Source organism: Littorina saxatilis, linkage group LG2, assembly GCF_037325665.1.
Source record: "Littorina saxatilis isolate snail1 linkage group LG2, US_GU_Lsax_2.0, whole genome shotgun sequence".
Lineage (NCBI taxonomy): Eukaryota > Metazoa > Mollusca > Gastropoda > Littorinimorpha > Littorinidae > Littorina > Littorina saxatilis.
In genome coordinates this window covers 41,997,381-42,022,380 of record NC_090246.1, presented here as the reverse complement: position 1 = coordinate 42,022,380, position 25,000 = coordinate 41,997,381, and the positions used below count along the sequence as shown (strand labels likewise).

At 43.1% G+C, this 25,000-nt stretch overlaps 3 protein-coding genes across 3 annotated transcripts in view; 1 reads left to right on the top strand and 2 right to left on the bottom strand.

The window, feature by feature from the left end:
- Positions 1-18,965, bottom strand: part of LOC138959021 (m-AAA protease-interacting protein 1, mitochondrial-like) — a 69,085-nt gene extending 50,120 nt beyond the window's left edge. The window contains exons 1-2 of the mRNA XM_070330388.1: positions 18,507-18,965; positions 7,216-7,287 (exon numbers count right to left, since the gene is read on the bottom strand). Coding sequence (XP_070186489.1) covers positions 7,216-7,287; positions 18,507-18,944 — 510 coding nt within the window. The 5' untranslated portion in view covers positions 18,945-18,965. The remainder of the gene's footprint in view (positions 1-7,215; positions 7,288-18,506) is intronic.
- LOC138959098 (uncharacterized) lies at positions 12,105-15,527 on the bottom strand. Its single transcript, XM_070330451.1, has 2 exons — positions 13,152-15,527; positions 12,105-12,666 (listed from the first exon to the last, which is right to left on the bottom strand). The coding sequence occupies exons 1-2, from the start codon at positions 15,525-15,527 to the stop codon at positions 12,658-12,660; spliced, it is 2,385 nt and encodes a 794-aa protein (XP_070186552.1). The 3' UTR covers positions 12,105-12,657.
- Positions 18,966-19,016: 51 nt separating the features above from the next.
- LOC138959015 (tRNA wybutosine-synthesizing protein 5-like) overlaps positions 19,017-25,000 on the top strand; it is a 7,198-nt gene continuing 1,214 nt past the window's right edge. The window contains exons 1-5 of the mRNA XM_070330372.1: positions 19,017-19,225; positions 19,682-19,836; positions 20,729-20,798; positions 21,157-21,339; positions 22,005-22,092. Coding sequence (XP_070186473.1) covers positions 19,142-19,225; positions 19,682-19,836; positions 20,729-20,798; positions 21,157-21,339; positions 22,005-22,092 — 580 coding nt within the window. The 5' untranslated portion in view covers positions 19,017-19,141. The remainder of the gene's footprint in view (positions 19,226-19,681; positions 19,837-20,728; positions 20,799-21,156; positions 21,340-22,004; positions 22,093-25,000) is intronic.

The following is a 25,000-nucleotide window of genomic DNA, read 5'->3' as shown; positions in this document are numbered from 1 at the left end:
TAGCGGCATAGTTACAGACACTAATTGAGAAAACGTGCACATAAGCATCTTCAACTTTCTCCAAAGAATGAAGCCTTTTTAATCCAGTGAACCAGCTTCCAGATGAAATGCACCGGAAAAAAACTCCTCCGCCTTGAGATTGAAATATATTCGTTTATTTGAATTAATTCCTGTCAACAGTGTAGCAATAATCACAAAGCAGTTAAGAAAGCTCATGTGCCTATCACTCGCATCTCAGTTAAACTTGTTTCTAAATACCGAAGCCTAACCCAGCTTTCAAAAACGCCCCTCTTTGCACCGCTCTCAGATAGTCTCCATCGACGGCTTCCAATCTGCTCCATCCCCATTGACTTTCGGTGTCCCCCAAGGATCTGTACTTGGCCCGGTGCTATTCATCATGTACACGAAACCAATATCTAATGTCATCTCTCGCCACTCTGTTTCCTATGAAAGCTTTGCTGATGACACTCAGTTACAAAAATCTGGCCCTATTACTGACCTCCCCAACACAATCGAGACAACCAAGAACTGCATCTCTGACTTGAAATTGTGGATGACCGAAAATAAATTGAAACTTAAAGGCACAGTGCAGCTCACAGCCTTCGTTTTGCGTTTTCGTTGCAGCTGAGTGCATTTACAGTTCAAAAATCCACCTATGGTAGTAAAACAAACCCAAAACTACCCAACGACGACATCTGTGAAGCTCGACAGTTTCTTGTTCACGCGAGTGCATAAATTAACCTAGTTATTACGTGGTGTACGCACAGATTCGTGACGTAAGCGTCGTCTGCTTTGATCATTGATGCCAAGATACACGATCAGATTCGCCAGTACGTTTGAGACGGACCGCCCGAAACTGACCACAAACCGACCGTGTAGCATGCGATCCGTACGTCTCACAAGCTTGATAGCACCCGTCTCGGCCCATCCGTTTGAAATACAGCAGGATCTATTCCGAACGGATCGCAAGGAACTTCCAGTTCCAGCCCCTGAGCGCACTTCAGTCGACACCCACTTTACAAATCATCAAATGGCGGTCAGTTCAGCATCAAAACTTGCCGATTCGGAACCGAAATATTTCATCAACCTGAATCTTGGCGAGGAGTTGGAATCTATGGAACCATGGAAGTAAAAACTACACAAACCAGCAACATCGGGACCTGTTCCTACTGTCCATGCAGCAGACGTGGGGTGAAATGAAAGGTAAGCGTCTGGATCTAGATTTGTTTGCATTCATGTATTGTAAGGTCTGTATCAAAGATGGTTTGTCTGTCTCTATCTCTATGCTTTCCTTGCTGTACGCTTTTGTCTTGAAGGCAAGTATGTAGATCTACATTTCTCTCCTGTTCCTGTCTCAAATCTGCCGTAGCCGAACTCTAGTTCTACGTTCAAATCATGTATCTACCTCTTGGCACATTGCCTCTTTTAGTTTTACAGTGTAAAATTATCTGACAACTTCTATCATACTGTAATCAATGTGTCATCTGTTTGGGAAAATGCTGTCAGTTTCAGAGTCTAGTGATGTGTTGATTACCCTACCGTAAATTGCGTAGTTGAAATGATAGAGAAAAACAAAACGCAGCAGCAACGATCATTTTTCATGACTGTAGCATTCAGTCATCTTTATGCTCTTGGTTTAAATCAAATTTAGCTTAGTCACGAACACAAAGCAAATAGTGGCTGACTCAGTCACTGGGGTATTCGCATAAGACGGCTCTCTTGCCTTGAAATTACCAAACAATAACACACACACGCACTCATTGCCAACCAAAAAAACCGCACACGCACACACACTGTGACCCGCACATGCATACTGTGAGACACACACACGCACATACCGTCACACACACACACACACACACACACACACACACAGCCATACGCATGCACAGAGAAAGAGGGAGAGAGATGACAAATGAAATACTAATTTTGCTTTGCTGCTTTTATTTCCTCCAGTTAATGCCATCAAGACAAACAACAATCCTTCGTAATAAGGGACTTGACAGGGACAGATGACATCTACACTCCAAAATGAAAGTACTTGCAAGAGCATTTAATTCTTCTGCCTGTCAGTGTCATCAAGAAACAACCTTCAGCCACAAATCGGGTAAGCTTGACACCAGCCTGTATGCTGTAGCTTCAAAAACCTGTTCAATTTACAGATCTAACAATAAAAATAGATCAATATTGGTGGGAGTGGAGATTGATGTATGCTTTGGCCTTGGGTGTGTGTGTTGGGGGGGGGGGGAGGGTATGATACATATACCAGACATTTAAAATCAAGTGAGCTTACTGTACACCATGTAAACAAGGTATGTGTAAAACCTTTTCAGTCCATCATCATTCCGTCTGGAGCTGTGGTTTGAACCATGTGTTCCGTTTGTACCATTGTGACCATGTGGGCATCGCCACCCATTAGGCATAATGCAATCACACTCACTCACTTGGTTGTGGGGAAAAAACTCATTACCAACAACCACATGAACAGTTGCATTGTGCAAGTCTGGAAGATATCTGGCAGGGGGAATGTTCAGTGTATTTTGATTTATTAGGTGTGAATGTTGAACGTTTGTATCACTGTTCCTTAAATTCACATCCATGTCAAACATCACACAAAGATAATGAGCGTCAATGATGGCAAGAAAAATAGCGAATAAAAAAGCAAATAGAAATATAATATTACATAATTAATAAGAAAAGAGATGTATAGTATTCTTTTTATATAAATTTGAAATGGGCTGTGTGACTGTTTACTGTGCTTTCTTTTTTTTCTTTATTCTATTTTTTTTTTTAAAGATACATTCAACACAGTCTTTTGTGTTTGATGTTATTGTAATACTATATGAAAGTAAAAGAAGTAAAAACATGTTAAAAAAAAACAAAACAAACACAAATTTGATCAACTGTTCTTGAAGCTCAAAGTGTCACGGGTCGTCTCGTCTATGACACACACGCAGTTAGGAAACAGCCACAAGTCTTCTATAATGACTTCCACTTCGGCCTGTGTGTGTGAAGCACCTGCAAAACACACACACACACACACACACACACACACACACACACAGACAAGTTTATTTGCATGTTTACATTGTTTTTGAAATCGTTTAAACATGTTCCTCTATGTATGTTTCAGGATGACACATTTGACAACAAAGAAGATAAGTTCTCAAAGTTGATCTGGATTACCTGCACAACGACCATGAAAACAAAAAAGGGGGGCGGGGCGGGGGGGGGGGGGGGGGGGGGTTGGGGGGGGGGGGGGGCCACGGAGCCTCTGGGCCTTTCCCAACTCGACCCTGAACAACCTTAACCAAGAACCAGTTTTGGATGACGACCCTATACTAGGCGGATCACCCGAATTTGGGCCATCGGCTGCTGATGTCAACACATCTTCAGAGAAGGTTCAAGACCCAAAACGTGTGTGGCAACAAAGGACACAAATACAAAGAAAAGGTTGGAAAACCAAGAGGCTGTGTGCTGAGGAATATTAGCTCTGTGCTGCAAAAGAGATTAAAGGCACATTCCTTCTCGTGAAAACAGTTCTATCCTTGGCACAAAGCTTTAATTGACGGTGGGGTTTTGCTGACTCGTCGAAGACGACCCATTTGGAACTTCGTAAGGAATTTCATGGCGTGGGTCGTGTACGATGCATACTCTGCAAAGAGGCGGCAAAACGTTTATCCCCATTCGGATTGCGTGGATCATGTACGACCCAAGCTTTTTACGTTGACTCCTTATTTGGAAGGTATGGGTCATACACGACCCACATCATCCGGACTGTGTAGTCCAACACATGATCTGGTGAAGGCTAGGAGAGTATGCCTTCAGACCAGACGGACATAAGTGCAACAACAGAACCCATCACAACATGGGCCATGAATCCAGTAAATGAACTCAAATTAGTGCACCCCCCCCCCCCCTTTTCAAATAGAACAATCAAATCTGCATCTAAATCAGTCATTGTCAGTGTTGTTCACATATCTTGTCTAACATGGACGCTATGGCATGCTTAAGCGGTGTAGGTGTCTATCCTCTCGGCAGGCATAAAAGGCAGTTTTTGGAGCTGTTTAAGCGGGTAATGAGACCAAAAAAATGATACATCTGAGTAACTCACAAACCCATTCAGCATGGGTGGGAGCCCAACATATTGCCAGGACTAAACATTTTGGAAGGCCGGGGTCCAGGGGCCGCTAAGGCTCCAGCGGGGTGCAGGGGCAGCGCCCTTGTTGGGGGGTCTAGGGTGGCAGTGCCCCCCAGCCGAAAATGAATTTTAGCATTATACTTTATAGGGAGGGTTTAGGTGGCCTCTCCTGACTAAATCTTATAACAAACAAGTTTTTTTTAGAGATGCATAATATATATTTGTAACTGACCAGCTGAAAATGAATTTTAGTAATTCAAGAGGGGCTATTAGTATTCTATTAGAGCCTCTCCCAGGTTTAAAACTGAAAACAGCTACCACAAAAATTAAAATGGGGGGGGGGGGGGGGGGAGGATGTGTAAGAATGCACACAATCAAAAACCTCTATACTTGAATTTGGTGTTTGGTTGCACCACTCTTGCTAGGGGGTCTACAAAAACAAGTTGTATACACATTTCAAGAAGGGTTTTAGAAGCATCTCCTCACCTAAAGTTAAACAAAAACTTAAAATTGGAGATGCACAACATTTAAAAAAATCTTGTAAACTTGAAGGTATTTGGAAGTATCCAGCTGAAAATGAATTTTAGCAATGCAATAGGTGTTATTTGAGCCTCTTCTGACTCTGAAAACAGCACACAATTTTGTTTGTTTAAAAAATATTATTGGGGGGGGGGGGGGGGGTAAATGAATGCATAAAATCAAAAACCTCTATACTTGAATGTGTTTAGTTGTATCACTCTTGCTAGGGGGTCTACAAAAACAAGTGGTACACATTTGAAGAAGAGTTTTAGAAGCATCTCCTTAAAGTTAAACAAAAACTTTAAATTGGAGCTGCAAAAAATTAAAAATTCTTGTAAACTTGAAGGTATTTGGAACTAACCAGATGAAAATAAATGTTAGCAAATCAAGAGGTGCTATTTGAGCCTCTCCTGGCTTAAAGGCACAGTAAGCCTCCCGTAAACCATCAGATACTGTTAGGCTTTTACACACAGTACAAACACCCTTTCATTTAAACACTCACCGATTTAAACACTCATCTAGGTGCCCTCTGTAAAGAGCGAGAAAATTTTCAAAGAATTTATTGTTGCGTGGTTTATCTTACCCCTGAGCCATCGTGAACCCGTGTGACCCAGTTTCCCTTTTTCACAATGTAGTCGTCAGTTAGTCATTTGAATGGGACTCGATGTGAGCTTATCTACAATAGCACGTTTTTATGCACGAAACAAACGGCTGTGGTTCACAAGAACTCTAGCGATGGCTTTTGACTGTTGAGAGGAACGGCGATATGCACTGTAAACCGTCGTCTGCTACGACCCTTGCGTGACCCTGCTTCCGGGTTTGTACTGATCTTGTCTTGATGAAAAAATAATTCTTTTATGATTAAGGGGGGACAGGGTAGGCAAGCACTTTTTTTTTTTATTTTGGAAACAGCTTGCTGCTTGTTTGATTTTTGCAAGCAGAATAACCTAATTAACCCAATGCCCCCTGAACCGCCCGGCATGGCCCGCTGGAAGTGCCCTATGAAATCCCTGAAACGCCCGGCATGGCCCGCTAAACACTAGGTCACCTACTTTCACTTTCGCTTTGAGCCTTACCCATAAGGCCTTGCGACCGGATGTGATTAATGCACTTCCTTCCGGCTGCTTCATTCTAGCGTTTGCAGAGTTCGAATCGATGCGATAGTGTGTTAGCTGTGAATTTTCAAAGTTTGAGATTTTTTTGGCTGACATAATGGCGTTGAACGAAGGTTTGGAAGTATGGTGTTCGATCATGGGGAACTCAGATGACGATTCTGACACGCCTTTCGAAGGTTTTCTACTTGAAGAGGTGAAAGGGGATGAGTCTGACATCGATCTGGGTGTTGTTATTCGACAACAGGACTTTCGGGAGGATTTTTCTGGGAGTTTCAACATATATTGGTGTAAATGAGGACTGAAGGCTGACACGTTGGACGTTTTTGAAGAACACTTGCTGGATTGTTTTTTTTAAACAACATTTATTACATTGGAAGTGGACAGAACATACTTGCATATGAAACTATAGTCTATTCTCGAGTTATTCTGCCATCTTCTATATAAATGTGAGTACTCTATGATTTTATATGAATTGTTTTGTTTTGTATGTGTGCATGTTGTGCGGAGTAGTTTCCCTTTGCTCAGGATTAAGAAGGCTGCCTGCCATTTTTTTGTCAGGGGGCATTGGGTTAATGAGCAAACTTATTATTTAATTTTTAAGCTTCCAAGCTGAAATGCTATCCCATAGACCGGACTTCGTCGAAGATTGCTTGACCAAAATTTCGATCAATTTGGTTGAAAAATGAGGGCATAACAGTTTTGCCTCAACTAACACTGAAAGCCGGATATTACGTCATCAAAGATATTTATTGAAAAATCCCAAAAGACGTCAGGGGATATCATACTCAGGAACTCTCATGTGAAGTTTCATGAAGATCTGTCCAGTAGTTTTCTCAGAATCCATTGACACACACACACATACACACACAACACCACCCTCGTTTCAATTCCCAGTCTATGTTAAAATATTCAGTCAAAACCTGACTGAATGTAAAAAGAAAGTAGATACGTTACGGACCCAAGAATTTCTTGGCTTACTGGAGCACAGTAAGCACACTCAAGGCCGAGCAATTCTCAGGCTGGGGCAGTGAATGGGGTTAATGGGGCTTTGACCAGAGTGCATAAAATAACAATACAAAAACATGCTCCATGACACTGAAGCTGCACCCGGCTCAGTTATAAAGTTATAAATGATCACTTGCTGGCACAGCTACCCATCTCTCTCTCTAGAAGACGCAGCTTCATCTTAAAACGGATCAAAAGACTAGCCTGCTAATTAAGCGCTTATTCAATTGACAGGTGTCTGCAGATGGGCATCTCAATAGTTTACTTAGAACAGATGACATTGCACATATTGATTGGCAAAACACGCACAAAACAAAATAACAGAAAACATTCTGATGAATTAGTAGTCAGACTATTGCTATTGGCTAAATATATAATGCATGTTAAGTTTTATGTTCAGCTGGTTTCGGAACTATGATTAAGGTTTTTATTTACCTCATCTACAACAAGACCCTTAAGATCTGCAAAGTTTCCATCTGAGATGCAGCTGGACACATATGATGCTGCCTGAAACAAACAACAGAAAACAGACATGAAGCACAGACAAAATAAATTACTGAAGATCAAAGAGGATATGAAATGCATGTTAAGGGATAGATGACATAATATGATGCTGCCTGAAACAATAAAAAAAACTCATTAATATATATATATTATATACATATATATATATATATCAAATTTGTTGAGATTATTTAATCTTCAATTTGTTCAAATAGTTAATACTGATCACAAAATCTGAACACATGTGTCTTAATATTAAAATATGGATTATATATGACCAAGCTTTTAATCCAATAAAAAAAGGAGGTAACCTGCAATGAGAAGAATGTACCATACCTATATCATTAAGGTCCTGCTGATTCAATTATTCAGTATTTCCAATATTTTTCGTATTAAAAAAGTAAATAGAGATGTAAGACACTCAACTACTCACTAAAACCATATTTAACATAAGATCACCCCCCCCCCCCCCCCCCCCCCCCCCCCCCCCCCCCCAAAGAACACGTTTGTTTCCCGGAAGGACAAATAAAGGCCTATAAAATTAGGAGGGCTGGGCCCGTAGTCTTGAAAAAGCTGCAACATTGTGTCCTTTAAAGTCAAACTGTCGTTTAACTACCGCCCAGTATTTATTTTTACTGCCCAGTAATTATTTATTTTCCCCCGGTATTAATGTGTGTCTGGCGGAAGGTCGGCAGCTACCAAAATGGTTATTTTTAGAATAGGAGATTCCTCATGCTAGCTCCTCTCTACAAACAATATTTGAACAAAATTTATTCTTGAAAAAGCTGCAACTCATAATTATACTGGCCTGTAAAACCACATACGCTCAATAACTTGAATAAGTCCGCCAACTGCTATTTATGAAACACCGGTAAGTCCTTACCGGGTTGTCTCCGAGCTGTAAAGTTAGAGGACCCATCCCCCTCCTGTAAAGTCGCTACCTGTCAGTAACTTCACCAACACTGTCCATTAAAACCGTCAAGTTTGAATAAATCTTGTTCAAATATTGTTCGTAGATTTATGTCCCTCATGGACACACATTGGTGTCATTTAAGCACCAATGCATTGCGGTCAAATACGAGATTCTGCTCGCGAAAGATTTCAACCGATGCTCGATTATAACGGCGTGTTGCAAAAGCGTGCTAGCGTCTTCTTTAATGCATTACAGTGGCGAGAATTTGTTGTCTGATTCCGTAGCCGAACGGTTATCGAATAGGAAGGTTTCCGCCAGTTATCTCTCTGAGGTTTTGGGTGCGTGCCCCTTGCGGGGGCAAAAAACATCGAGGTCACAAGCAGGGTCAAGGGGAAGGTCGGCTGGGCGGACAGGAGTATGACGGCTTACTAGTGCCAAAATCTGGTGTTACCCATTATCACGTGATAATTACTAATTAACGCTGTCAGTTACTGTTTTCATCTGTTAGTTACTAATTTTCACGGGAAAATTACTAATTTTTAGTTTCGGCACTAGCAATCCGTCAGGAAGTGAGCCAAATCTAAAAATTAGTAATTAACAGGTGAAAGTTAGTAATTTTTCCGGAAAAATTAGTAATTTTCCGGGAAAAATTAGTAATTAACACGTGAAAATGGTAATTATCAAGGGAAAATTATTTTCCCTTGATAATTACAATTATGAGGTTTTCGCACTAGTAAGTCATCATACAGGAGACTACAATAGGAAGGTTTTGGGTGCTTAGAGACTACAATAGGAAGGTTTTGGGTGCTTAGAGAGTACCGTACCCCTTGTGGGGGCAAAAAACATCGAGGTCACAAGCAGGGTCAAGGGGAAGGTCGCTGGGCGGACAGGAGACTATTCGCCTGATGCGCGATTGAGTTGAGTTCAAATCACCATCAGGCCTTACTTTTTATATTTAGTCAAGTTTTGACTAAATATTTTAACGTAGAGGGGGGAATCGAGACGAGGGTCGTGGTGTATGTGTGTGTGTGTGTGTGTCTGTCTGTCTGTCTGTCTGTGTGTGTGTGTAGAGCGATTCAGACTAAACTACTGGACCGATCTTTATGAAATTTGACATGAGAGTTCCTGGGTATGAAATCCCCATACGTTTTTTTCATTTTTTTGATAAATGTCTTTGATGACGTCATATCCGGCTTTTCGTGAAAGTTGAGGCGGCACTGTCACGCTCTCATTTTTCAACCAAATTGGTTGAAATTTTGGTCAAGTAATCTTCGACGAAGGCCGGGGTTTGGTATTGCATTTCAGCTTGGTGGCTTAAAAACTAATGAGTGAGTTTGGTCATTAAAAATCTGAAAATTGTAAAAAAAATATTTTTTTTATAAAACGATCCAAATTTACGTACATCTTATTCTCCATCATTTTCTGATTCCAAAAATATATAAATATGTTATATTTTGATTAAAAACAAGCTCTGAAAATTAAAAATATAAAAATTATTATCAAAATTAAATTGTCCAAATCAATTTAAAAACACCTTCATCTTATTCCTTGTCGGTTCCTGATTCCAAAAACATAGATATGATATGTTTGGATTAAAACACGCTCAGAAAGTTAAAACGAAGTGAGGTACAGAAAAGCGTGCAATCCTTCTCAGCGCAAGTACTACCCCGCTCTTCTTGTCAATTTCACTGCCTTTGCCGTGCGCGGTGGACTGACGATGCTACGAGTGTGTCTTGCTGCGTTGCGTTGCGTTCAGTTTCATTCTGTGAGTTCGACAGCTACTTGACTAAATGTTGTATTTTCGCCTTACGCGACTTGTTTTTTAATACCTTTTGTCATTAATTTTGTTTGTTTTTGTTTATTTTCTACGAGTGCAAAACGTTGTAATATCAAAAATTGATTTTAAAAATTAATTTAAGGCGAGATTGAGGTTTTTTTAAATTTTTGCCATTTTGGTTAACATGATATTACTGTTATCTACCTTGTATACGCCCACCCACCCTATGCACCAATTTTGCCCAAAAGTGGGGGTTGGGCGTTTAATAGGTACTATACCCTTGGCAGGAGCAGTTCCTCAGCTAGAAAAACGATATTTTGGTCATTTGCCATAGAAGTGTTCAAAGGATGCGTTATTGCACAAAACTCCCCCCCCCCTCTCTTTCTCTCTCTCTCTCTCTCTCACACACACACACACACACACACACACACACACACACACACACCCACCCGTGAATCAACCTCTTCAGACATCACTTCCCGCCAAAGAAGAAGCTTTAAAGATGAAGACCATTGTTGGAGCAGTCCGCGGTACAAGCCATCAACAACTGTACGACGAGTCAGGCTTTATTTCACTTTTAGAGAGGCGTAAACGTCAAAAATGGATATTATTTCACAAGATTGTACACCGTAAGGTGCCAAACTACTTACTTGCGATTTTGCCACCATTAATATCAACTAATAACCCATATCGCCAGCGCAGACCTTTAGATAGGAAAGTTCCATCGTTTAACACTGAATTATACAGAAACTCATTTCTCCCATCTTCAACACAACTCTGGAATTCTTTACCAGACTACATAAAACTTAGTGAGTCCCTAAGTGAATTCAAGCACTTTTTGTCAAAAAACGATTTAAGTCTACCGTGTTATTTGTATTCTGGAGATCGCATATCACAAACAATTCACTGTAAGCTCAGGCTATATATAAGTGATCTTAATAACGATCTAGTGAGACGTCACGTTGCTACAGATGCATCTTGTGACTGCGGATTTCCGTCCGAAACCGTAAAACACTTCCTATTATATTGTTCAAATTATCGCGAAGCACGTCAAGAAACCATATGTATACCCTCCCTAACCACAGTATTCACCTCCCCCACCTTCTAAATGGAGACAGACAGTATTCTCTAGATTTGAACAGGAACCTTTTTTCCATAGTACACTCGTTCATTGAACGTTCAGGCCGCTTTGGGCAAACCAGAATCAATGCTCCACAAACCGGACAACTTTAATTTCTGCACAACTCCTACCCATCCCTCTTATTTTTATTCCTTTTCTTCCCCTCCTTCCTTCCTCTTACTGTCTTTCTTTATAATGATTATGCAACGTTTCTTATGTTATTAATAGATTTGGTTTATTTAGACAAATTGTACAGCCGTTACCGCCTTACCTTGTAATATCCATGCAGGAACACTAGTATAAGCTTCTAGCTTGTTGCTGTTACCTGTGTCTTTTGTATACATGTCATGATTGTAACATTTGTTGAAATAAACTTATGTTTAAACCAAAGATGAAGCTTTCGTTTCTTCTTTTTCCTCCCAGTCAAAAATGTATTGCGATTCTCTAGCCACTCTAGAAACCTTTTTCTGTCCAATCCCCGAAACATGTCTAAGGAAAGGAAACAATTGAAAAACAACAATAACGGCAGACTGAATAATCTTTATTTATTTTCCTTGTCTACTCCACTGGTCGAAACTGGGGGGTGGGCGTTGACCTGCATGCAACTGAGGTTAAAAATTTTTTTTTAAAAAAGAGTCTCCCCGTGTTTTTATTTCATTCAGTTTGTTTGGGTTGTTGCTATTGACTTTGAAATTGACACGCCGGCGAAAACGCCGGTTACGCGTGCGCAGAGAAGAGCAAGCATCGGGAATCTTCAATTCTAAAAATAACCAACACTGGTAGCTGCCGACCTTCCGCTAGACACACATGAATACCGGGGAAAAATAAATAATTACTGGGCAGTAAAAACAGTTTGATTTTGAAGGACACAATGTTGCAGCCACGGACCTACATTCTTTTTAGCCAGCGTGTCAGTTTCAAAGTCAATAGCAACTACCCAAACAAACTGAATGAAATAAAAACACGGGGAGACCCTTTTTATTTATTTTTTACTTTTTTGTTTTTAATCGAAAATTTTATAAGTAAATTTTGATTTGATTAATATACTTACCCGACTCACATTTAGCATTAACTTCAGATTAATAGCTTGGACACTGAACTACGCTTCACCCCTAAAGGGGAAGCAACCCCTTAAAAAAGAACGGCCTTGACCCAAACCAAGTTAACAAGAGTCAAGGTCATACCGCTCTCGCGACCTATCACGCGAGACCCACCCGGCGCTATGTTAGAACGTCACTCCTACTGAAATGATCTGTTCTTTTTTATGGAAACCCTAAGCGGGGTAGGCGGGAGGGTATTAACGATGTGAGTCGGGTAAGTATATTAATCAAATCAAAATTTACTTATAAAATTTTCGATTAAATTACATATCTTAACCCGACTCACATTTAGCAGATTGCTAATGTAGGTGGCGGATACTTACTCTATGATCTTGGAAGAACCTGTCCTGCGGCTACCACAGCCGGTAAGGAGTTGGTCCCATCTTGCCGCGTACTTGCAATGTCACGCAAGTAAAAATTTATGAAGACGTCTTCAGACGCCCAATACGCAGAGTCAAGTACTTCAGACAGCCTTCCTGACTGTAGTACGGCCAAAGACGAGGCCCAGGCTCTCGCCTCATGAGTACGTGCAGACGACATGGGGAGAACGGACTGCTATATAGATGTTGTTGTCGTGTTTCCTTTCTGCCACCACTCATATGCTTGTTTTATGAGTGTGGCGATCCACCTAGCCAAAGTCACCCGTGACAGGTCCCTGTTCTGAGCAGTATTGAGTGAGATAAACAGAAGTCTCTGTTCCTTAGCTCTTAACGGAGCAGTCCTAGACAAATAGCTGCTAAGTGTTCGCACTGGACAATTTGTCATGTCAGGGTCACCTGGTGCTAGTATAGTGGACAAAGACGGAATCCTGATAACGGGAGCAGGATGGTGAGGCTTTTGATTTTTTGCTAAGAAATCGGGTCTAAAACGAAGTGAGATAGAACCATCACTCTCAACAGAGATGTCTTTTGGAAGGCCTGAGAGCGCGTGTACTTCGCTGCTCCGTCTAGCTGTAGCCAGTAAAGTGAGCAGAAGAGCTTTACGTGTAAGATTATGGAGACTTGCCAAATGTAAAGGTTCAAAATCCGAAGATCTCAAGAAGTTCAAAACTAAAAACAGATCCCAGGCTGGGACTGGAGTCTTTGTCTTAACAAAATCCAATGCAGCGCCTCTTAACACGCTTGCAATAACTCCACCCAGGGAAATAGTGCGACCTAATTGCTTTAAGGTGGACGAAATCGCTGATCTCCTGACCTTAAGAGATGATGGGGACTTGCCTTGGGAGGCCAACCAAGACAAATGATTAGCTACCTGCATTGACCGAGGGGATGTAGCTTCGACCCCATTATCTGCGCACCATGCTACCCATGCAGACCAGTGTGATGTGTAAACAGAACTAGTAGACTGCCTGTGAGCCTTTTGAACCAGATCCAAAGTCCCTTCGGAAGCACCTGAGCGACGCAAAGATTTTCTCACAGTCTCCACGCGTGAAGCCGCAGAGCCTGCGGATTCTCGTGAAGAACGCCCGTGCGTGGTTGTAGCAGATCTCCCCTCTCTAGGTTTAGCGGAATAGGAGGACCTACTGTGAGACGAAGCAGGTCCGGAAACCAATGTTGGCTTGTCCACATTGGAGCCACCAGAATGAGGGACGGGCGTTCCATCTCGGCCTTTCTGAGTACCCTGCCCAGCAGTTGAAACGGAGGGAAGGCGTACGCCGTGAGATCCGACCAGTTGATCTCCAGAGCGTTTGTCTTCCAAGCTTCCGGATCGGGAAACGGGGAGACAAATACCGGTAGTCTCCGGGAAAACCTCGTAGCGAACAGATCGACTACAGGCTTTTCGACCTGAACCCACAATCTCTGAAGAGCATGGTGGGTGATCGTCCACTCCGTGTGCAACACACTGGACGAACGGCTGAGAGCATCGGCTAGAACATTGAGCCGACCTGGTAAGAACTTCGCCGACAGAGTGATTCGATGTTGAGCACACCACCGCAGAATCTGACAAGTTCTGACTGAGAGTGTTTGCGACCGTGAACCGCCCTGCTTGTTCACATAAGCCGCTACCGTGGTGTTGTCGGTATGTAGCCGAACATGCTTTCCGACAACGGCAGGGAAGAAGCTCCGAAGCCCCAAAAAGGCTGCCTCCAACTCCAACACATTTATGTGAGACTGGGCTTGATTCTCGGGCCAAGTCCCCGAGGCCGTGAGCTGTGCAAGATGAGCACCCCAGCCTAACTGAGACGCATCTGTGAACATGTCGACCTCCGGAGGAGGAAGCACAATCGGAACTCCCAGAAACAAGTCTGCTTGCAACCACTGATTTGTGGTCTGTCGAATCCAGCTGTGTATCTGAACAGAGACATCCCAGCCCTGGTAAGCCGGATTCCACTCCGAGCTGAGTGCAGCCTGAAACGGCCTTTTGCAAACTCTCCCCAGCGGAATGAGAGTGGCCATAGATTCCATCTGTCCTAGGGCCGACGCCAAGACCCTGGCCTTGGCCTGCTTCTGTGACCTGAGAGACCTGAGAAGGTCTTGGAGCTTGTTGACTCTTCTCAGGGAGGGACGGACTGACCATGCCACCGTATCGAATGTCATCCCTAGGTACGTGAAGTTTTGAGACGGTATCAGCTCTGATTTGCTCTGGTTGATCTGAAAACCTAGATCGTTTGCCTGATCCAACACTGCCTGCGTGTGAAGACTGCAAGACTGCTGGCTCTGATTTAGAACGAGCCAATCGTCTAAATATGCACGCAGACGAATGCCTTTTTGCCTGACCAGGGAACAAAGTTGTCGTGTCACCATTGTGAAGACCCAAGGGGCCAGAGACAAGCCGAAGGGGAGAGCCCTGAACTGATAGATCTCTGTTGCCCATCGAAATCTGAGCCACTTTCGATCTGACGGATGCATGAGTATATGAAAATACGCATCCGTCAGATCGATTGATGTTGCCCAATCCCCTGGTCTGAGTGCCTCCCGAACTGAAAAGGGAGTCTCCATGGTAAACCGAATCTCCCGGAGGAATTTGTTCAATGGGGACAGGTCTAAGACTGGACGCCACCCTCCCGAACTCTTTGGGACTACGAATATCCTCCCGTAAAAACCCGGGGAGTTGTGGTCTGAAACAACTTCCACTGCTTCCTTTTGAAGAAGAGCAGCGATTTCCGACTGAATTGTGGCCTTTGCCTCTGGTTTTGCCGGAAACTTGAATGCAGGAGGTGTTCTGGTAAGAGGCGCTTTCTGCTCTTTCCAGAGCAGCCTGAACCCCGAACGTACTATCCCCACAATCCACTGACTGTTTACATGCTGTAACCAGTAGTGAAGGGCCCGGGAGGGGCCGCCCGCCACCAAAAGGGTGGGGGCTGTGGGGATGAGTAGCTCGGGGCCTCGTCATTGGGGGTTAGGTTTTCGACCCGACCCCCTAGCATTGCCGAAAGACGGCTTCTTCTTGGGGTAAGGAGCGCCCCTGCCTCTACCCCTAAAAGAGGACTGTGAATGCTGAGAGCCGCGTCCCCGATTAGCAGAAGAGAAAGACGCTTTAGGTGGACCCTGCTGTTTGGCCTGAGGCTTAGCGAGACCATGTTGGGCAAGCTTTGCGATCGCTAAGTCCCTAGCGTTTTGTGTTTGTTTGTCAAGCGCGTCAAGTGAAGGTTGACCGAGCAAAGACCCCTCTGTGAAAGGAGAGACCTTGAGCAAGTCCAAAGTAGACTTGTCTTGAATTCTAGAGCCAGACAAGAAAGCGTCCCTGCGCGTGAAAACCGCATGTGCGTACAACCGTGCCGCGACTGACATTTGTTCGGCTGAAACCTTAGCCAAAGAGGCCAGGAGTATGGGAACGTCTTTCACGCTAGCGTCGTTTCGAAATTCGAAAGGATCCAACGACACCGCGATCGACCGAGAAAGAGATCGAAGAAGTGTCTCTGAAAGAGACGCAAGTTCCAACGAGTATCTTCCCGTCTCCTCCAAACCAATCAATGCACCTTCAGAGTAAGTGCAAGGTTTGTCAAAACGATAGACATCCTCTCTGAGGTTCGCCAACTCCGGAGTGACCGGAAGCGGTGCACTCGGCAAAGCGTAAGTCTCAATAAGGCTGTGGTGACGACGGGAGAGAGTAAACTTGCGTGCATGAAACGAAGTGCTCGCCTTCCGTAACTGGCCTGAGGCAAGCCATGGCTGAGCAGCATCAGGCGCCTGACCGTGTGCAGTCAGTAAAGGCACAGTATCCACAGGCAAGCTATTCTCAGAACCCGAAGTTCTAGCCAGCACCTTGGAAAGTTCGTAAGCAACAGAAGGAGACTCGCTAAAACGATATCCCTGAACTTCCGTTAAGGCAGGGCGGAAATCACCCACCGCTGAGGGTGGTGGTGCCGCAAAGCTCGTCGTAGCTGTCACCCCTTCAGCGAAGTACTTGGCAGACACCTGAGCTGCAGTAACCATAGCTGGTTTAAGTTTGAGTGACAACTTGACATCGACTTCCTCCTCAGAAAGTGAGTGAGAATCATCGAACTCCGAATCTGCTGTGGCTGGACCGTGAAAGTCACTGTGACTAGCTGCGTCACTAAAACGATCCACCACAGGCGAGGCTGATTGCAAAACGGAAGGACCGTGCAAAGCCTGCCCGAAAGCAGCATCCTGCCCAGAGGGAGGAAGTTGAGACTTGTTTACATTCACCGGAGACATACCAGTCTGCCTGTGAGTACAACTGTCTCGTTGTCCGGTGTCGACCCCCCGTGAGTTCCGCTTGCTAAGAGCGATAGCCTCTGGGAAAGTCGAACTTTCACCCCCCGGCCGTGGCGGGGGGGCTACTAGTTCCGGCCCAACTTGTTGTCCGGTGTCGACCCCCCGAGTTCCGCTTGCTAAGAGCGATAGCCTCCGGGGAGTCGTACTTTCACCCCCCGGCCGTGGCGGGGGGGCTACTAGTTCCGGCCTAACATGAACACTTTCACCAGAGAACCTGGCTACCGGTGAACTTGACAAACCTGAAGAGCGTGAAACCGCCCCTTGAACGAAGTAATCACCCTGCTCTGCGTGCACGTCGGCCGACGTGATAGTGCATGAAGGCGGAACCTTAGCGTAAGCTGTGAAAACACGTCCGAGCTGATCGGAGGCTGAAGTAGGAGTGACGTTCTAACATAGCGCCGGGTGGGTCTCGCGTGATAGGTCGCGAGAGCGGTATGACCTTGACTCTTGTTAACTTGGTTTGGGTCAAGGCCGTTCTTTTTTAAGGGGTTGCTTCCCCTTTAGGGGTGAAGCGTAGTTCAGTGTCCAAGCTATTAATCTGAAGTTAATGCTAAATGTGAGTCGGGTTAAGATATGTAATTTAATCTCAGTTGCATGCAGGTGGCTGCTACCGTATTTTAGTTTTTTTGTCTTCTCTCTCACCTCTGTTTTTTGAAGCGGGGAGCATCCTTCTTCATGGTTATTTATTTTATTTTTTTAATCAAATGTTTACATGTTTAAGTTACCAAACTTTATCAATAAACTAATATCATGTTTACCAAAGATTTCAAAAACAACATTCCTGCCTAAAAATTTTTTTTTTAAATCAAGTTTGCTATTATAACGTACTCTTTTGCACATGAAGAAAATAAACAAAAATAAACAAATGCCAAAGAGTAAAAAAAAATTACGGCCAGATGGAGATTTGAACCCGACTCAATCGCTCATCAGGCGAACGAGAGAACCGTTCGCCCACGGAATCAGTTGAAAATAAAGTGACACTGTAATGCATTAAAGAAGACGCTAGCACGCTTTCACCACAAGCCGGTATGATCGAGCATCGGTTGAAATCTTTCGCGATCGGTATCTCGTATTTGTCCGCAATGCATTGGTGCTTAAATGACACCAATGTGTGTCCATGAGGGACATAGATCTACAAACAATATTTTAACAAGATTTATTCAAAATTGACGGTTTTAGAGGAGGGGGATGGGTCCTCTAACTTTACAGCTCGGAGACACCCGGGTAAGTCCTTACCGGAGTTTCATAAATAACACTTTGCGGACTTATCGAGCGGAAGTGGTTTTACAGGCCGGTATATGAGTTGCAGCTGTTTCAAGAATACGGGCCCAGGTCGCTTACTCAGTTTTGTTTAATTTTTATTTAAAGTCTGATTTTAATTTACATAGACGCACAGGGCTTTTTATTGGCTGGAGATCGTGAGAGATGTGTCCCCTGGATATTAGAGAAGTGTAACTTTCCTTGCATTCTAAAGTCTGCAAAAGTCAAGTTTTGTCATTTGTAATTTAATTTTGCAATTTTGTTTTTGATGGGTCCAAAAAAAGTTCTAGGGTTTGGAGGAACAAATAAGGATGGTCAAGGTATCAGAAACATTGAATATTTTTTCTTGGCCTAAATTTTACAAGCTGATCACCTGAGTTGCTCCTTCGACGAAACCATCAACTGTGAAAGTGCTATCATAGTAGCCTTTTATCAAAAAAGCAAAGAATTTGTTCCTGAAAGACTTGACAAAGTCCGGCATTGTAATCTCAGGAAAGTCCATCAACTTCACAGGGAATCTGTTTCGGTCGTCTCCGCCCCATCCACCTCCTGTGCTAGAATGTCTGGCACTCGGTTGCGGTCGATTCCTGTGCTGTGATGTTGGGCTATGAGTATGACGTCTGCTAGCAGTTACTAAAGAAGCGTAGGATACACCAGTTGCAGTGCGTTCCGTGCTGTCACCAACTCTAAGGTGTCGAATATGAGGTAGAAGTCGCAACCACGATGCCATCTGTTTCATTCTGCATGACAGGTAAGATCTGACCACACATGACATAAACGTGCCGCGGATAAAAACTGTTCCCCCTGTCATGATTCTCTACCAAACTTTTGTAACCGGAACTACATCAAGAGTCGCCTACCTTGGTGCTCTTATCAATGAGAGTTACTGTCCGCTACGAGAAAGCGAAACAATTCTACTCTGCAGGAAGCTGCAGAACAGCCAAACAAAACTTGAAAAAACTTGCTGATTGAAGTAAATGTGAAAGAAATAACAGTGCACGCAAAAATATGACGGAAACAACAAAACATCTTGACCTGGACATCTACACTGGTGTCAGCAAAGACAGTTTTCTAACTGAAATATATCCAAAAGTTAGTTGACATTTCAGCAACTTGCTTTCATTAACTTAGCTTGCTTCACGATTTGCTGACAGACAGCTTTTAGAACATATACAGTCGAATCTGCCCTGGAGACCACCTGTCCTTAAAGACCACCCCAAAGGATCCTCGACGGTTTTTACGACTATATGAATCACCTGTCCATAAAGACCACCTGTCTAAAGAGACCACTTTTGCTCAGTCCCTTCGGTGGTCTCTTTAGACAAGTTCGACTGTACTTGCTTTTTCTCAGCGAAGTAAGATTTTAACAAAACAAAGGAACGAGCAAGGAATCAAAACGAAAAGCTCAGGATTACCCTTGCACTATACTATGACACACTGAACACAGTAAAGTCTGCTAAATAATTTGCCTGAAATGAATGTTTTATACATTACGATAACTATAAAACAGAAATCATGCTGATTTCTTTTTGAAACGTGTGCTTTCAGAGAAGGCCAGCTGTTCTGCGAGGGGTCGACATCGGGCCATGTCGTGACAAGTGGACCGTGGAGTACCTGGCCACACAGGGTATTACAACTCAAGTCAAAGTGCATGTTTCCACAATGCCACAAATGGATTTCATCAACAAAAACTTCCTCTACAGGTTAGACATCTAAAAACAAACAACCTTCACTCTACTAATCATGCATCTATGATTGTTGGTGGAGGGTGGGGGGGGGGGGGGGGGGGGGGGGTCAAAGGGCTGCATAAGTGGCAGACATGTATGGATACATGGGTGAATATGTGTGTGTTAGAAAGAGAGTCGAGGGAGAGAGATGGTGTCTTTATTTGTTAAATTCATAAACATTGAAGTGTTTGACAGTTAAGGTGTGCTCACAACTCTCCAATAGTCTGAAATGTCTGAACACCCACATGTGCACGATAAAGATCCTAAGCTCACAGCAAAAGTCTTAGAGCTTTGAAAACATGAATACATGCAACAGGCATGGGAATTGTCCGCAAAATCGCGGATTTTTGCAAGAAGGAAATAAAGTTTCAGCGAAAATAAAAAAGTGTCCGCGGTAAAAAAAAAAAAAAAGGTAAATTAAATTATATGCATACTATTGTTTCTCTATCCATTATTTGCTTACACAAGAACTACCAAAATATTGGTCTGAAATGCTAAAATTCGTTTTTCTTCCGGGGGGGGGGGGGGGGGGGGGGGGGGGGGTTTGAGCTTTGCCTTATTTTAGATTTTTTTTTTCTATTTTGGAATTCCCATGCCTGGGGGGGGGGGGGGGGGGAACAAGACTGGGCAACTCGACTCCATTGCTGCACTCGAATCCCAGGAATATATGGTGGTCGAATTTCCTGGAGGAATTAATAAAGTAAAACAAACAGCATACAAAGGAATATATATGTATGAACATGCTTGACAGTCTGTACCTAAATGTGGTACAATTACAGTAAACAGTTGTTGAATAAAGAAGTCAATAATCCTGATGTTATTTTAAAACCTAGGAATGGAGCTCAATGTCTTTTTAATTTGTTTCCAGATCAATGCCCTTCTCAGACTTTGTGCGGCGAGCAGCTGAAGAAAGTCACATGGAATATTTTATAGATGAGGTAAATACAGCAAGTGTCTTTTATTATTCTGATCAAACCTGCCCTGCTTGATTTGTATGTCTTTTGGCTACAATGGTAAATCATGTGATTGGACCATTTTGTACATAAATCCATATCTGGCTTAATGAGAAACTTTAATTGTTTATAACAGATTTAAACCAGAAATTCTCCTTGGGTCTGTGAAAGTAACTAGCTGGAATAAACCACAAGCAACAAATGTACTTCTGTAACTGGAGAAGAAATCAAGGCAGACTGAGTCTAAAAGTAAAAAAAAATGTTTGCTTCTGTTTTGAGTACGAGCGATTTTTATGTTTTAATGATTGTCATTTTATCACTCACACATATTGTCTGTGTTCAGAAAGAGGTGTACTACCTACGAGCATTAGGAAATGACCCAAGAAAAGACATCGCAGATATTCACCAGCAGTTTCCAGACCTGGCAAAGGACATTGTTTTCCCTGACTTCTTTGAGCCAAACTGTTTCTTTTCAAGTGTTTTTCGCATTGCGTCAAGAGGCCTTCAACTTTGGACACATTATGATGTATGAAGATTTTCTTTAATTTTTGTAATTGTTTTGTATACTGGCCATTTGACCGGTGTTACGAACTGAAAACTCTGCCTGAACAATCCCTCTCAATGCGCATGCGCTAACATGGGGAGATTAATCAGGTCGTGAACAACCTAACCCTTACCCTAACCCTAACCCTAATCCTAACCCTAACCCTAACCCATGGTTCGTTCGGTCAAAGGGTCGCATTTTTTAAGTCCAAGATTGGCGCATGCGCATTGACAGCATTGTGAGGGATTGTTCAGCAGAGTTTTCAATTCGTGACACCGGTAAATTGGCTTATTAGTTGGCGTATCAAGATTTTTTGAAGGGGGTGGAGTGTGCGTTGTGGGATGGTTTTCTTGTCGTTTGATTTAGCTTTTTTTTCACTTTTACCTTATATTAATCCTTTCCAGTCTTTTTCCCTGATTTTAAAGATATCTAGATAAGGATGCATTTGCAAGTTTTACAGAGAACCTTGAGATGGGTGGATAATACCACTTCTCTCACCTCTTTCTGTAAAGACCTCTGGCACTGCTCTCTCCTGTTGTCCTATATCTCATCTTGGCTTTAGCATACATATTTTGTATGAACAAGCTTTGAAAACTTGTTTTTTGGGTGTCTAAATGACCTTAAACTTGTCAGTGCTGTTCTTCTAGGTGATGGACAATTTGCTGATTCAGGTGTCAGGGACCAAAAGAGTTGTGCTTTTCAGCCCACAAGAAGCTGACAAACTTTACTTGGAAGGTATGGATTGCTCTTGTTGGGTTCTTCTTCTTTTGCTTTCATGGGCTAATACTCCCACGGACACTTGTGATTTTGCATGAGTGAGTTTTGACATGTATGACCAATTTCTCCCGCCATTTAGACAGCCATACTCTGGGGATAAATGCTTGGTCTTTTTGTGTTTCTATAACCCACCGAACTCTGACTCGGATTACAAGATCTATATCTGAGCATATTTGGTTTTGTGCTTGTTTTTATACACGGGGGTAAGGCAATATCAGGTCTGCACATAAGTTGACCTGGGAGATCAGAAAAGCGTCCACCCTTAACCTACCAGGCACAGCCAGGATTAGAACACTGAACCTTCCTCATGGGATCCGGGAGGCCGAAGTCCTATCCGCTAGGCTTATTATGCGCCCATCTTAAAGGACCATAACAGGCTCTTTTTAAGGTCAGATAAAGCAGTTGGGGTTGATTTAATGATATAGGTAAGCATCTACAGATGCAAAAACCGATCAGTAAATCTCAGGTTTTGTGTTGCATCAGTCTAATTTTACACAAAATGCATGCTCAAAAAGCGACCAAATTCGTCTGCTACGCGAGACTTCAAATTCCCCGCGGCGGCAAGCCCTTGGCTGTGACGTCACAAGGGGGATCCAGAAGCGAAAGTAGCAACGCTCGGTGTGCGTCTTTGCTGCAGCTGTGGATGCGCGCGTGCTCCCGACATCATGCCGAGAGAGTGTTGCTGCTGCCGAATGTTCGGAGTTGCAAAAAAAAGACTCAGGCTTGAGTTTTTTTTTGTTTCTATCCGACTGGGTAACAACTACAACGACGACAATAACACTGACAACAACTCGAAAACCAAGAACAACTACAATGTCAACAACAACAGCTTTACACTGATAAACTGTAGGTGGAACACGATTGATTTGACACGTTACAACCTTGATTTCATCTATGACGACGACAACAACATCAACTTAAATTCGAGAACATATTTATTCGTCTTCAACAACATAGCCAACAACAAATTCGATAGAACTTCAACTACAATCACAACAGTGATCATGGGCTGCCTAATCTATTTGTTGAGTCTGGCAGACATTTTACTTCCACCCTTGAGAGAGAATGTTGTTTCCTCGTACACTTTGTGCCTCAAACCTGACTAAGAGGATACAATTCTACATTAATCCCCGATTATCAACCCAGATAGGAGGGACACTTCCGTCTCAACTCGGACGCCGCTGTAAGAACGATCTCCAGTAACAGACGCTGATAACGATACAGCTATCTGCTCGCTCCTAAGCCACTCCCCCAGCCTGTATGTCTATACACAGGCACCAATTAAACCTCCAACTGAGCTGTTAACCCGTGGTTTGTAAAAATGTAAAAATATTGTACAAATTACGTCGAACCTAAATCCGCGATTTGTTAAAAAAAAAAATCTCCATTCAGCCTATTGTCCCATCGCTGGGAAATTCGGATCGCTTCCTCCCAGTGGAAAGCTAGCAGCAACAGAGTCGCGCTACCCCAAAGTCAAGGGATCCATTAGATTTGTTTTTCTTTCTTTTTCCATTTCGTTATTTTCCTTCATCGCTGGCGAATTCGGATCGCTTCCTCCCAGTGAAAAGTTAGCAGCAACAGAGTCGCGCTTGTGGTCCAAGTTGTGGAAATTTCCAAGTTGTGGAATGTGTGCAAGTTGTGGTATGTGTCCAAGTTGTGGTATGTGTCCAAGATGTGGAATGTGTTCAAGATGTGGTATGTGTCCAAGATGTGGAATGTGTCCAAGATGTGGTATGTGTCCAAGTTGTGGTATGTGTCCAAGATGTGGTATGTGTCCAAGATGTGATATGTGTCCAAGTTGTGGTATGTGTCCAAGATGTGGTAATGTGTCCAAGTTATGTTATGTGTCCAAGATGTGGAATGTGTTCAAGATGTGGTATGTGTCCAAGATGTGGAATGTGTCCAAGTTGTGGTATGTGTTTAAGTTGTGGTATGTGTCCAAGATGTGGTATGTGTCCAAGTTGTGGTATGTGTCCAAGATATGCAATGTGTCCAAGTTATGGTATGTGTCCAAGTTGTGGTATGCGTATAAGATGTGGTCTGTGTCCAAGTTGTGGTATGTGTCCAAGATGTGGTATGTGTCCAAGTTGTGGTATGTGACCAAGTTGTGGTATGTGTCTAAGACGTGGTAATATTGTCATGTGTCCAAGTTTTGGTATGTGTCCAAGTTGTGGAATGTGATGGGACAATAAAGAAATGGAGGGAAAAAAAAATCTAATAGATTCACTGACTTTCGGGTAGCGCGACTCTGTTGTTTCTAGCTTTTCACTCGAAGGAAGTGACCCAAATTTCCCAGCGATGGGACAATAAAGAAAAGGAAGAAAAATCCCATAGATCTCCCTTGACTTTGGGGTATCGCGACTCTGTTGCTGCTAGCTTTCCACTGGGAGGAAGTGATCCGAATTTCCCAGTGACAGGACAATCTAGTAATGATATGGAGAAAGAAAACAAAATCAACGGAGTCGCGCTACCCCAAAAGTCAAGGGATTTTGTTTTTGTGCCTTGACTTTTGGGATGACAAGAAGATATCGGGAGCATTAACGTGATTTGTAAAAAAAAATGATTACAAATCACGGGGCGCGCAGATCCTTGATTTTAACTCCCAGGCTCAAAACTGTAAGGTTCAGCAGCTAAAGTTGCTTCTATGAATACGGCTTCTGACGTCATCGAAAATTTTACCCAGAATTCACCACTTCCGTACTCTCGCGGACGTTCGAGATACAATGGCCGCCAGATCGGAAAGCGAAAACGCTTCGCTTCAGCCACGAAATTTGTTGGATTATGGCCTAAACGATTCCGAAATAAACTAAACCCTGTGAGGGAAGGTGAGAAAACAATTTCGTACGGCATGCATATGTCTGGTTAA